The sequence below is a fragment of the Charadrius vociferus genome, unplaced genomic scaffold, assembly GCF_000708025.1.
Source record: "Charadrius vociferus isolate BGI_N301 unplaced genomic scaffold, ASM70802v2 scaffold315, whole genome shotgun sequence".
In the NCBI taxonomy this organism is placed as follows: Eukaryota; Metazoa; Chordata; class Aves; order Charadriiformes; family Charadriidae; genus Charadrius; species Charadrius vociferus.
The window spans coordinates 522239-534496 of NW_009648453.1; the positions used below are offsets into that span (position 1 = coordinate 522239).

General features: G+C 40.4%; 1 protein-coding gene across 1 annotated transcript in view; it reads right to left on the reverse strand.

Moving 5' to 3' along the window:
- Positions 1-236: 236 nt before the first annotated feature.
- The window catches only part of ZNF385B (zinc finger protein 385B), a 143836-nt gene continuing 131814 nt past the window's right edge, over positions 237-12258 (reverse strand). Inside the window, exons 5-8 of the mRNA XM_009885613.1 lie at positions 4533-4778; positions 3269-3447; positions 2057-2158; positions 237-455 (exon numbers count right to left, since the gene is read on the reverse strand). Of these exons, the coding sequence (XP_009883915.1) occupies positions 237-455; positions 2057-2158; positions 3269-3447; positions 4533-4778 (746 nt within the window). The remainder of the gene's footprint in view (positions 456-2056; positions 2159-3268; positions 3448-4532; positions 4779-12258) is intronic.

A 12258-nucleotide genomic window follows, 5' to 3' on the forward strand; every position in this document is an offset into this window, starting at 1 on the left:
TAGAAAATAACTCTCTATTTGGATTAAAAAAAGAGAGACAGAGAGAGAATGAGAAAGCGAGTTGTCTAGACTTCAAAATGCAGTACCGTCAGTGATGACTCTTATGGTGTGGTTGGTTGAGGTGTCACGCCGGATGGCATTTCAAAAGAGAAAGACATTTTAAAATCTCGACCCCTTCCTTGCTTTTCTTTTACCCTTTCTACTGGCCATAGTTAGCTCTTTTTTACATCAATAAATTAGTATGGTGCAAAAAGTATGGAGGCAGGTGTTGCTCGGATGGGACCATGGCCTGGCCTGAGGAGAGCTGGTGGTATTGCGGGCGCCTGGAACAAGGAGGCAGAGGGACGGGGAGGAAGGGACAGAGCCGACGATACAGCTGCAGCTGCAGCAAGAGGAGATGAAAGGAAAGCAGGTGCCAGCGGCTTAATCATGTCCTTCTGGAATGCAAGTTTTGCCTGGAATAAAACACACAAGAAAGTAATGTAAATACAATTCTCCCCACGCCCACTTTTACATGAGGGAAAAAACGAACCCTGACAAAGAGCACGCTGTGGTTTCTCACAGAAGCCTCATCTCAGCTGCTTAGAAATTTTATTGACATTGTCTTCTTACTCCCAAGGCAATTAAAGCAACCAAATCGTATATTTAAAGATACGCAGATCTCTTGAGTGTAAGGGCGTTTAGAAGTAAGCATAATTTGCAAGCTAACAGCATTAAATTATATAAATCATAACCGTGCAAGAATCATTAAAAAAAAACACGTCAAAAGTCGAATTTTCCACTTGCAAAAATGAATTGTAGAAAAGTAGAGTGGTCAAGATGGAAAACTAGTATTAGTCCAGTCAGCTTGTTACTTGCCAATGCAGAGCTGCTCTTTTCAAAACAGAAATATTTTTTAAGACCAATACCATAAAGAATTCTTTCCGAAAGAATTATTACTCAGTGTATGATCTACAATGGTTGCTGGTGCTTGTGGTGAAAAAGCTAACCAGAAATAAACACACTACAGTCTCACTGAAAATGGTTTGCACCACAATCACACATTTGTGGGGGGAAAGATACTCGTACCCTTCCTTTATTACTGGAGGGCTCTCCTTATGCAATAAATTAAAAAAATGATGCATTACACAAATGAAGATTAGTGTGTGCAGAGCCTATCGAATGGGTAGTCTTAGAGAAAGCCTGCAGCATTTTCATTTGCCTCTATACAATTACAAAGACATACAAATATTTCAGCTTTTAAAGGCTTTTCACACACTCACTGTTGCGCACACACATTTGCATCTCTCTCTTTCCAACCTATAAATTGTTTTTGTACCATAGGTGGCATGCACTTTTCCCTGATGAATAAAATACCGGCTGAGTCATGAGCAAATAAACATACAATCTGTGCTGTGCTAGAGCCAGCCTGAACTCCGGCTGCAGCTGACTGGCAGAACCAGCTTGGGGAATTCCTGGAAATGCAGGTGGGTGGAAAAGGGGAACGGCTGGGGCACAAAGGCAGGAGAGGGGTTTTGATAGCCAGGGACAGACACAGCCTGAGCTTCAGATAGGCAGTCAATTCTCCTAAACACCTGATAACTCTTTCGTACCAACATAGTACGTCCACACAGCACTCTGTTTTGCTGTATGCAGAGAATGAGCATTAGTATTTTTATATCTTAACATCTGATGTGCTTTTCCTGACTGCATCTGTCATAACTGAGAGTTATCTGAGGTGCCCAGAAAGACAGAGTATATACATTGCAGCCTTCAAGGAGAAGTGCACTAGCCCAGCAGAGCTGATACCTTTCCACGGGGCACACGGTTCATTCCCCGTTCCACTGATTATTCCCTTCTTCCCAGCAGTAAATAACATTCGCAGTACTGTCTGCGTGCCTTTGACTGGGCAGACAGAATACATAACTATCTTCAAATTTGATCCCCGTGCAGATTCAGCCTGCAGGGGGAGAAACGCTGCGGAAGTGTCAGGTCTGTCATGTTCCTGTCTCTGTGCGGTGGGAGTCCCCAAGGTCACAAATTCACACAGACAGTGATGAGAAATAAAAATACTTACTGCTAAAATACTTGGGCTGCGCTGCAGTTTGTTGTAAGGACTATATTTAGGTTTCATAGGCTTTCCTGCAACTCTGTCCTTATGCCTTCGGCTGGAAATGTGCTGAAATAAATAACCTCACATTTAATTAGCTGTTTAAACACTTCTCAGTTTTGAGTTTGAAATCGATTTATCAGCAGGATATGCCTAAGCCCCTGTTTGCAAGATAAAGTAGGTTCTTTAGAGAGAGCAAAGCTGAGTTTTGCTAAATTAAACATAACAATTTGGAGCACATCAAATAGAGAATCAGAAACTAATCAAATACAGCAAATTCTGTGATCCAAGAGAGGCTCTGCAAATTATTGATATTTTAGTTAGTATTTCCTTTTTCCACTTGAGGAGGTTTGAACCAGGCAGAGCTGTAATCACTAGGTCATAGGGATATTCAGAAGTAGGAGGTAAATTTCAGTCTCGCTGATATTGTTCAGTTGTATAAATAATTCAATATTATCTGAAGGAAGAACCAGTACCCAGGGATATGTCTACACCATGCAATTTAATACTATCTTAGAGATAACTGAAATAACAAGGAATGAGAGGACACATCCCCACAGCACAGCACCATCCAGTTAGAGATTCCTGTTTGGGTATCAGAAACAACGCAGTGGTATTGGCACAGCTTGGAACCCAGAGCTTAATTGGCTCAGGTAGAGCAGAGCTGCATGTTCATACAGCTACGCTGTTAATGATAATGTTGCTCTACACAATTCAGCCATATCTACAGTATTACCCTCCTGCTGATTGTCCTAAACCAATAGATTCAAGTCACATTCTCCTTCTCACATACTGTTAAAAAGTATCTCAGCAGATTGAAACAGCACCAAAGGAGGAATTCAGGGATCTTCAACCCAGAATTTCTTCCATTTGGGAGACCAAAGTTCAAATCTCTCTCCTGAGCCACAGCAAACTTCTAAACTAGATCTGCTGCGTTATTCATTGATACTGACACCTTGTCTACCTCTGCTTTACAACTCTCAAGCCCATTTTTTCCCAGCTGAAACCATTAGGTGAACTTGACCTACGGTGAACTATTTAGAAATAGTTGTGGGATGACAGAAAAGAAATACTAAGTTCACTTTTTGCCAAAACATCTTCACACAGACCTACATCCCACCTACAATATTGCAATGCAACTAAAAAAAACCAACGGTGCCCCAGATACATGCAAGCTACCTGCTTAAGCTGAATTTCTGAATTAACATGGACATCACAGATTTCACAATGAAACGTCTTGTTCTGCAGTCCTGAGCCTTTACTGCCATTCTGCACCTTCAGCCGGGATCCAGGTCTAGGATAAGACTTGATGGGACCAGCACCGTTCCGAGCCTCGACCATGGTCTTGTGCTTGGAGCCTAATGGAGAAGGAGACGCAGGTGGGTTAATGATCAACAACATACAACCATGTCCATTAGCCTTGGGACTTCTTGTAACACATTTATCTTCAAGACAGAATGGTTAAAGTCACCACAGATGAGGATTAATGATGACCGGTTTTGCTCAGTATAGTTCCCACTTCCTTGATCTAAAGGGAAGCCAGACAATAGAAGAAGTGTTTGTACAAAAAGGGAACAGGCATGCTGGACCCCTGCCTCTCTGTTTGCGGGGAGTGTGTGCCTGCACGGCCAAGGTGTTCATAGCTTATTCTTCTGCCAAAATCCATATAGCTGGTGAATCACAGAAAAGGGCCAAGCCAAGCGTGGGAGAGGAACCACAGCAATCACTCAAAAGCTGCCTAGGAATAGGAATACTTCAAGAAGTATCCTCTGCTTTGGAAGAAATGGCTGTATTGGCCATTTCAAGAATGGATTACAGGTGGACAACCAGCTTCAATGGTTTGTTAACAAGCTTTACATTACCAGCACATCACTGAGCAGCCAGAGCACACTAGGGACTGCTGCTTGTGGCCTTTTAAAGGGAGCATATCTAATTTGCAATAGTCAAAAGATTCTAGGACATCTAGGAAATCTAACGGAGCCCACCCTAAAATTATCAAAAATATCAAGTAAGAAAAATTACTATAAGTTGTACCAGCAAAAAAACAGACACCAGAGATAGTGAGATGATATATAAAAGAGAGAGAGAACTGGCATTTTAGAAACCTTAGAGTTACGGAAACCACTATGATCATACTATGATCCTCACTCTGGAGGTATGATGGAAGCTGATTGGGTAACATGAATTGTAGTGATTATGTCAACTAAGAGCTTATACAGTACATGAAGGACAGTTCAAAAAATTTATAGAGAGCTTTAATAAAATATCAAACACCACACACGAAATTGTCATTAACAGAAACGTTTCTGTAATTTGCCATTGTAAGTTTGAACTAAAAGACTCTTCAGTGAAGTGTGGCTACCGCAGTGTCAGGAAACCAGCTTGTTACCTTGAATTTTAAAAATAATAGCACACAACTGACTTGCACTGCATGCACACTCACCTGTATTGTGGGCTTCTAATTGTGACAGGGAATTCACAGCCACTTTGCATAATGAACAGTAAAGCAGTTTTTTGGCTTTTTCCTCTTCTGACTCAGGAACTGTGTTAGGAGCTCCATTTGTGCTCTTGGAGGATGAGGCAGGTGTTACAGGTGCCACTGCTGCCACTCCAGGTTTGGGAAGGAAAGGACCCACTTCTGTACTGGACTGCTGACTTGCACTATTGGGTTTTGCTTTCCCTTTATCTTCTAAAAGAAGCAAAATACATATGTCATAACATGCTGCACGCAAAGAAATCACACAGTAATAGTCCTGTGGTTTTAGTGAACCTAACACAACAGGGGCCTAATTCATCTCATTTTATACAGGACAGCAGCATCCTTGAAATCTTGTTAAAATCCTACCATGAAATGTGTGTAATTTGACAAAAGGGGTGATTTTCCTGTTTTTAAGGTTACCAGTGAATACCAATCACTTCAACAAATTCATGCCAGCTGTTGTTGCTGTCATGCTGCGGGTTCAGCCAGTTGAAAAGAGCCCAAGAAAGCCCAAAGGCAGCTAGGGTTAAGGACTGGAGAGCACTCGGAAACATGTGAGTCTTTGCACTGGGGATTACAAAAATATTTCTGAAAAGCAATATATTTGCCTTTGAAATAGCTCAAGTTTCTCAAAGTCACTGGAAGGACACTGAAAGGCTCCAGAAGCATCCTGACATATGATATCCCTCATTTCAGTTACAGGAGTTGACTATGGTACTGCACTACACACATGAACACAGCTGCTAATATTTTTAGGTTTTTTCCAAGAACAATTCCCCATATATCTGGAGATCACATGGCTACGATGTGCATTCAGTGCATTCCTGTATCACTTCACACAGATGAGTCAATAGTCCGTGTCCCTGTGAGACAGGTAGGCAGGTATCACTTCATTTTACAGATGGCGATCGCAAGGCGAGAGATTAAATGTCCCAGCTGTGCCTGAAGAGGAACTTTGTGCCAGAGCCAGTACTCAAATGCTCCTTGCCTATGTGTTGTCTACAAGAGCTCATTGCATTTTAACCTATTCAGCCATAGTCCTTGTGGCTGCAGGCCATGCTAGTTGGCGGCAGTAAAACAAGCTCACCTAGAAAGAGCATGGGATGGGAGGGGGACACTACAGTGGTGCTGGTATGAGCAACCCGAACAAAATGGACATAAGAAAGGACTGCAGAAGACTGTGGCAAGTTATCACTCTGAACAACAGCAATCATATTTTAGCATCTAAGCAAGGACAACATCTCCGTAACAGCAACCTCTTAAAAACCACTTATATCCCACTTGAAACCTATGGCATAGTTTTAAATAGCGTTGAACCGATTTGAAAAACTAGGTTCTATTTTGAGCACTGGGTTATTTTTAAATATGGGCCCTTGCACTTTATGTTTACAGCTACCAGGCTCTGTCTTAACATAACTCTGTGCATCAGGGCAATGCTGTGCTACCAAGAATTCTGAAAACAGGATTGTACCCCTACAACAAACACTTGAGAGTGAGCATGAACTATGAACAGGCATCTTGAAACAGTTATTGGCATATTTCCCAGAAGTGCATTGCAGTACATCAATTTTAGATTGTTAAAACCAGGAGAGAGAAAATTCTTATAAAAGAATTATTATTTTTTAAAGTAGCAATAAAAATATTTTGAAATTACATGATATGAACTGTATTAAACATTGAAAATGATCAAATACGAAGACACCTATTAGGACTAAATTAATGATAAAACCAGATTCTGAAGGTATTTTGATTGATAAAGTATGACAAAATAAAGTGATGTTAAATCATAGTTCATAGACTATTCAATTTTAATGTCACTGTAGTAATAGGTCACATCTGCAAAAACCTAGAACACATTATATGACTTGTGAGTCTTCATAAAATACACTGTTTTAATAAACAGCATTTGCTAACATTTTAAATTAAATAGTTTTCAATAAGGAAAGTTCTCAGAGGTACTAACATCTACAAAGGAAACACGCTGAACTGCTGCCATTTGTGAATTCACATCACAGGAAAATAGACTTGTTTTTCTATGCAATAATATACCAGACTGCAAAAGGCATAATGCCAGGATGTATGTGAACCTGACTGCAGTAAAGGAAGGTTCCTCAGAATTTTGCATTTCAGGCCTTAAAAGAATAATACATCTGCAGAACCTGCAAGCTGTATGTTAATATATAGAGACTACAGTTTCAGTTTGGGGGTTGTTTCCCACGTATTTTTTTTCTAATGTAAGCATAAAGATTTGGTGCTTTTGAAACACTTTCTGGAGATAGAAATGATCTCCTCCTGTGAGAGGGAGAAAAGGAGGGGACCCACCAGGGTGGACCCCCGGCCTGAGAGACCCTCTTGTGCAGCAAGTGCCGAACAGTGTTCACACTCCTGCCTGCAGCTCCTGACCTCTCTGTTCGAACCGCCTGCAACAAGAGGGAGCAGATTTTTATTTCTTTGTTTTGCCATCAAGCGTCTGTGGAGCGAGCTCTGAGCAATGGAGTAAGATCCATTTTACACAGGCCACCAATTACCATCACAGAGTGATGGTTTTCCATCACTGAATTTAACAGATGATTGAAAAATGACAGATTTCATTTCCCACTTCTCCTCACTTAGCCGGCCAACAGCTGATGTAGTACATCAATTTTTAAAATATTCCCCAGATTTACAGTGTTTTCACTATTCATAATACAGAGCAATTCTAGAGTATATAATGCGTAACAAGCTAACAAGAAAACTTCTAGAAAACTAGAGAGAAGTTACCAGCATCCAGCTGGGCTCAATTCTGCCAGTATCTCAGCTTTTGGAAAGAACCTTGGTTCACATAATAATACCATCATTTGGAAAGCTTCCTGACAGAAATAAGCTCTTCATCCATGGAGATGTATGTGTATAAGGAGAGACACACGCCCCTCTATGAATTAATGTTTCCTTCCACCATTCTAAATGCTTAATGCAGAACATCTTCAAAGATCATAATTGTAAGGTTATTATACAGTTTAACTCCCACAGAAAGTACACCGAGCTAAGTGCATATTTGTCACTGCAGTGGGGCCAGAACTGGGTTTTCCTGGCTTCTAAAATCAGAAAATTGCACTTCTCCAAATGGGCTTTTGATAACAGCTTATTGTTTTCAATCCACAGAATTCAAAACACCATTACTTACAATTTTATGTTTGAGACAGAAATGCCAAGTATTCAACTGTGCAAAGCACAGGAAATGCAAATCGCATGTATATACAAAGCACGAAGATGATTTTTTATTTGTACTTATACACAGAGCTAACAAATAATATCTCCACACAGAAATCAGAAATGCAACTGTTATTGCCTGCACGCATATACATACTTCCAAACTGTAATCACTGTATAAAATACACGTGGATGGTTAGATGCAGATGCAGGATCATAGTCCTCTTGCTATTTCTGAAGGCAAGTATTACTGAGAACGGGCTCAAATTTGCTCTGATTTCCACCTGGGCCAAGCCCACGGAGCCCAACAGAGCCGGGCAGAGGCCAAACAAGGGCACAAGTGAGTCCAACCTGCCCAGGACCGGGATGCACCGGCTTCTGCTGCACAGGTCAGCAGAGCACAGCTGGAAGCAGGAGACCACAGCGGTAACAACCTCCTCCCAGAAAACTGTAGCTATGATTCAACCTGAGTCAGGGTCAGGTTGAAATGCTCACATTGCAACTCACGTGCAAAAGGACCATTTAAAATCTAACCCGTACTGTTGCATTGTATCCCACTATGTTCTTTTTCCACATAGGAAGGCCAAATTTCATCTGTGTTAAATTCCTGGCTTTAAATTAAGTCTCCCTTTTCCTTAAGACTCCAGAGAAGTAAATCAATGGCTCATTTCAAGTTCTTACTGAAGCCTGAATTTATTTTGAAATAGAGCCCAAGGAAAAAATAAAGCAAGCTAATTAAGTATTGCTGTGGGCTCAGTAATATCAATGCTCTCGTCGCCTACTTACATTGTTGCAATTCTGCTTTGAAGTTGTTTTCACATATTTCTGGTTGTTTGCCTTATGTTTGTGTCAGCACCATGTTAAAATTCAAGGCTTATTTATCTAATTAGTACCGCCTCATTTCAGCTGTAAGTACCAAAGTCAGGACACGGCGCAGGATAACATCTGACAGGTTCAAATCTAACAGGTTCTAACTTCCAGTGCAAGACCAGCTGAAATGATTTACCGACCTTTGCAGGTCATACGCCTCTCACTACAGTTGCAATGGCATAATCTACAGGACCTACCTGTTAATGCTGAAATCCTAGTCCAGATAAGTGAACGGGTTTTGCCCTAGCTCAAAAAAGGGGCAAAAAAATGTTACCATAAAACTTCTTCCCTCTGACACTCAAGCTGCATCCCTTCTTTTCTGTTATTTTCTTTCCTGGTGAACAGCTGAATACGAACGCTGCGCCCTGGCTCATAGTCCAGCGATCGATGCAGTCCATGCAGAAAGCGAAAAGAATACATCTTTTTTTTATCCCCCAACCATTCCATTAAGCAGTTTGGTTTATAAGGTAACTTTAAGAGAGTTCATTTGGTTTACTTTGCAATTTGTGTGAAGTGTTTACAATTTTATAACATATATATCTGCACGTTACAAATTTCTATTGTAAAATGATTTCTTTCCGTACTAAAATGTGCCTATAGGTATTGCTTTTTTTCTGTATCAATAGTCATTGCTACTTACATCCCACAACATGCCTATCTGCAGAGCTTTTATCACTGAAGATACACGAAACATAACTTTGCAATAAACTCCTGTTTCGCAACAGCTTGTTCAAATAGCAATTGGAATTAAAAGATTATCCAAGGTAAAGATGACACATGTGATACACTTGCAGAAGACCTTTCCAACACATATGCTAAAAGTTTGTAAGGGCTATTAGGTCTGTACCTAAAAAACTGTCACATACCTTTTCTGCCTGTATGTAATAAATAAGTAAATCCGGTCTTACTGTGACATTAACAGAAGACATACTATTTTGATTACTGGAAATACATATTTTGTGTGTGTGCATGTGATGGAAGGTATAGCTTTACACCTGCCTGCCTCTTTTCTCTGCCAGAAGCTGGGACTGCTACCCATGACTCGTGCCAAAGGCTGAGCACGTGGACAAAGGACCCCGGGACAGAAAACAGCCGCCCAGAGTGGTGCTGGCTGCAGTGGAGGCAGCTCCCCACCGGGAAGAGACCACGCCGTGCTTTTAACCACCCACTGCCAGGCTTCGGCTTGGCACCTTTCTTCCTGCCAGGTCCTTCACTGCATCCCCCAGCTGCAGGCACTGAAGAGCAGTCACACACAAAGTACTCACTACAGAAGGGCAGCACAGACACGGCAAAGTGGCCACCGCTGCTCTAGACAACCCTACACCGAAGCTCTTTTGAGAGATTTGCTAATTTCCCGTCCTAGAGATGGAGATTTGTTTTTATAATTCTTCCACCTGCTCGTACAACAGAACACATTGCCAACTTAGAAAAGAGCATAATGGAAAAAATGGTTTTGGCAGTCTAGATATTTATGATTCTCCTTCATAAAGGTAAGAAAATAGAAAATACTTGTGCTCCTTTCCTTCTTGAAAATCCTGAAGAAAGAGCCATGCAATTTCTAATGCAATTTCCAGCCTAAACCAGCTACATTAGGAGAAACAGAGCAACAAAATAATTTAATGTATAACTGAATATGTCTATGTATAATGTATAACCGAATTTAATTCATAACTGTATGGTTATCAAGGCTATGCAACCAACGAGCAGAACTGATGCAAACTTTTTCATGTGATCAGTCTTGTTTACATCACTGCTGAAAGAATGACTCTTAAAAACATAGACAGCTTGATGACCCTGAACACCTTCAATTAACTTCTGCCCATGCCACTTCCCATGGTAACTATAACCAAAAGTGATTTCTGAAAGGAAGGGTTTATGTTTTATTCATAGGTAACCAGAAATGCGGTGCAAAGATTGTCTTATGATAGCCTTGAGTTCACATAAGTTGTGTTGCAGGGAACTGGTATCAGTCTGAAGTGTTGATTTTTGAGAGTAATTGAGACTTTGAGGTAAAGCAAGCATATCTCCCACACCAGCAGAGCTGTACTGATTGAAACCAATTTTCAGGTTCTCCGTATAATTTCAACAGCTCCAGATATGCCTATGAATATTGGGCTGCATTAAACAACCTTTGAAGAATACAGTGATTACAGAAAGGGAAGAGGAAATCAATCAGTTTGTCAGACTATTGTATAAATGTTCTTTCCCTGATCAACTGTGTAGCAAAGGTAAAATCAGTTACATTAATTACAGCCGTATAAAATCCAATAAATTTTGCTGAAAAGCTTATCACTGTAGCTAAACCAGCATCAATAAAGACAAAGTAAAAAAGTGTTTATTGAAAAATAAAATTCTCAGTTACAATTTGACATTTTAGATGCTTGGCACATCTGACAAAACTAAAAAGTGACACTTATTTCTCACTTTTTCTTCCTACACTTCTTTATAAAATACTCCCATTGACAATGTTGAAGAGAGGAGAGTTAGTTGATAGTACTGAAATCTATCATTTGACCTTGGTGTTCTAAGCTTTCTGCACACAGAACAATAAGGTGGTCCCCAAACCAAGTGATTTTTAGTTTAAGAGCAGAGATCACAGCTGCAGGCAGACAGGTACGAAATCAGAAAAGACAGAACAACTGGTCACCAACACAGGCACTGGTGTGGCAGCCAAACTTCTCATGAGCTTTTTTACTGTTTTTCAATCCATCACAAAGAAAGAGAAATTTTCAGCAGTAACAGAAGTAAGTTTGGCAGCTGTTTGCAAGGAGCTCTTTACAAATAGGACCAGAAAAAGCAGGAAGCTGTTTTGGAAGCTGGTTTCAATGGCTGATGGGTAGTAGGTGCAAGTCAGCATCTTGAAAGTACATTACAAAGACATACAAAGGTACGAAGAGCTTTGAAAGTGAAGGACATAAGAATTCGGAGAGAGAAAAATGAGTAGCTTTAGCTGCACCACAGAAATATTGCAACAAAATTTGAAGCATTTAAAACAAAAACATGAAAGTAGAGAGATTACAGCCAAAGAGGTTACAAGCCTGGCTGAAAGTAGTTAAGGGAGATGTTAAGAAATGACAAAGAAATAAAATCAAGGCGAGGAAAACTTATTTAGCCACACTGTATTTGAAGCACTGCCTAAACAAAACCTATGATCTACCCCGGGACACAGGTCTAGGGCAGAGAGAGAGAGGACCCATAAGTCTTTACATTGGAAGCAATAGTTCCTGTACATCTCTTTGCCCTGAAATAAGATATGGAGGGAGAAAATCAATGACCAGATTAACAGAAGGACAAGAAGGGCCTCCTTCAATGTGTTAGCAGAAAAGCTACTGAATAGAAAGGCAGACAATAGCTCCAGTAAGAAAAGCAAGTTTCAAAACATTATTCTTCACTGAAAGTCTTATCTTCTGCTGGCTCACACTGCTGTAAAGGAATAAAGCATGCACTTACACAATTAATTATCCTTTTTATGAAGAAAAAGATGAACACTATGAGTAATATATGCCATAAAGGCAATAGCGGGAAAGCAATTAAGTCACTAGTGGTCACAACCTTTATAGCATTTGTAAGCACTCTGTCCTGCATTTCAGCGTCGCTCAAAAAAAAACAACAAAGAGCATGAGATTATTTC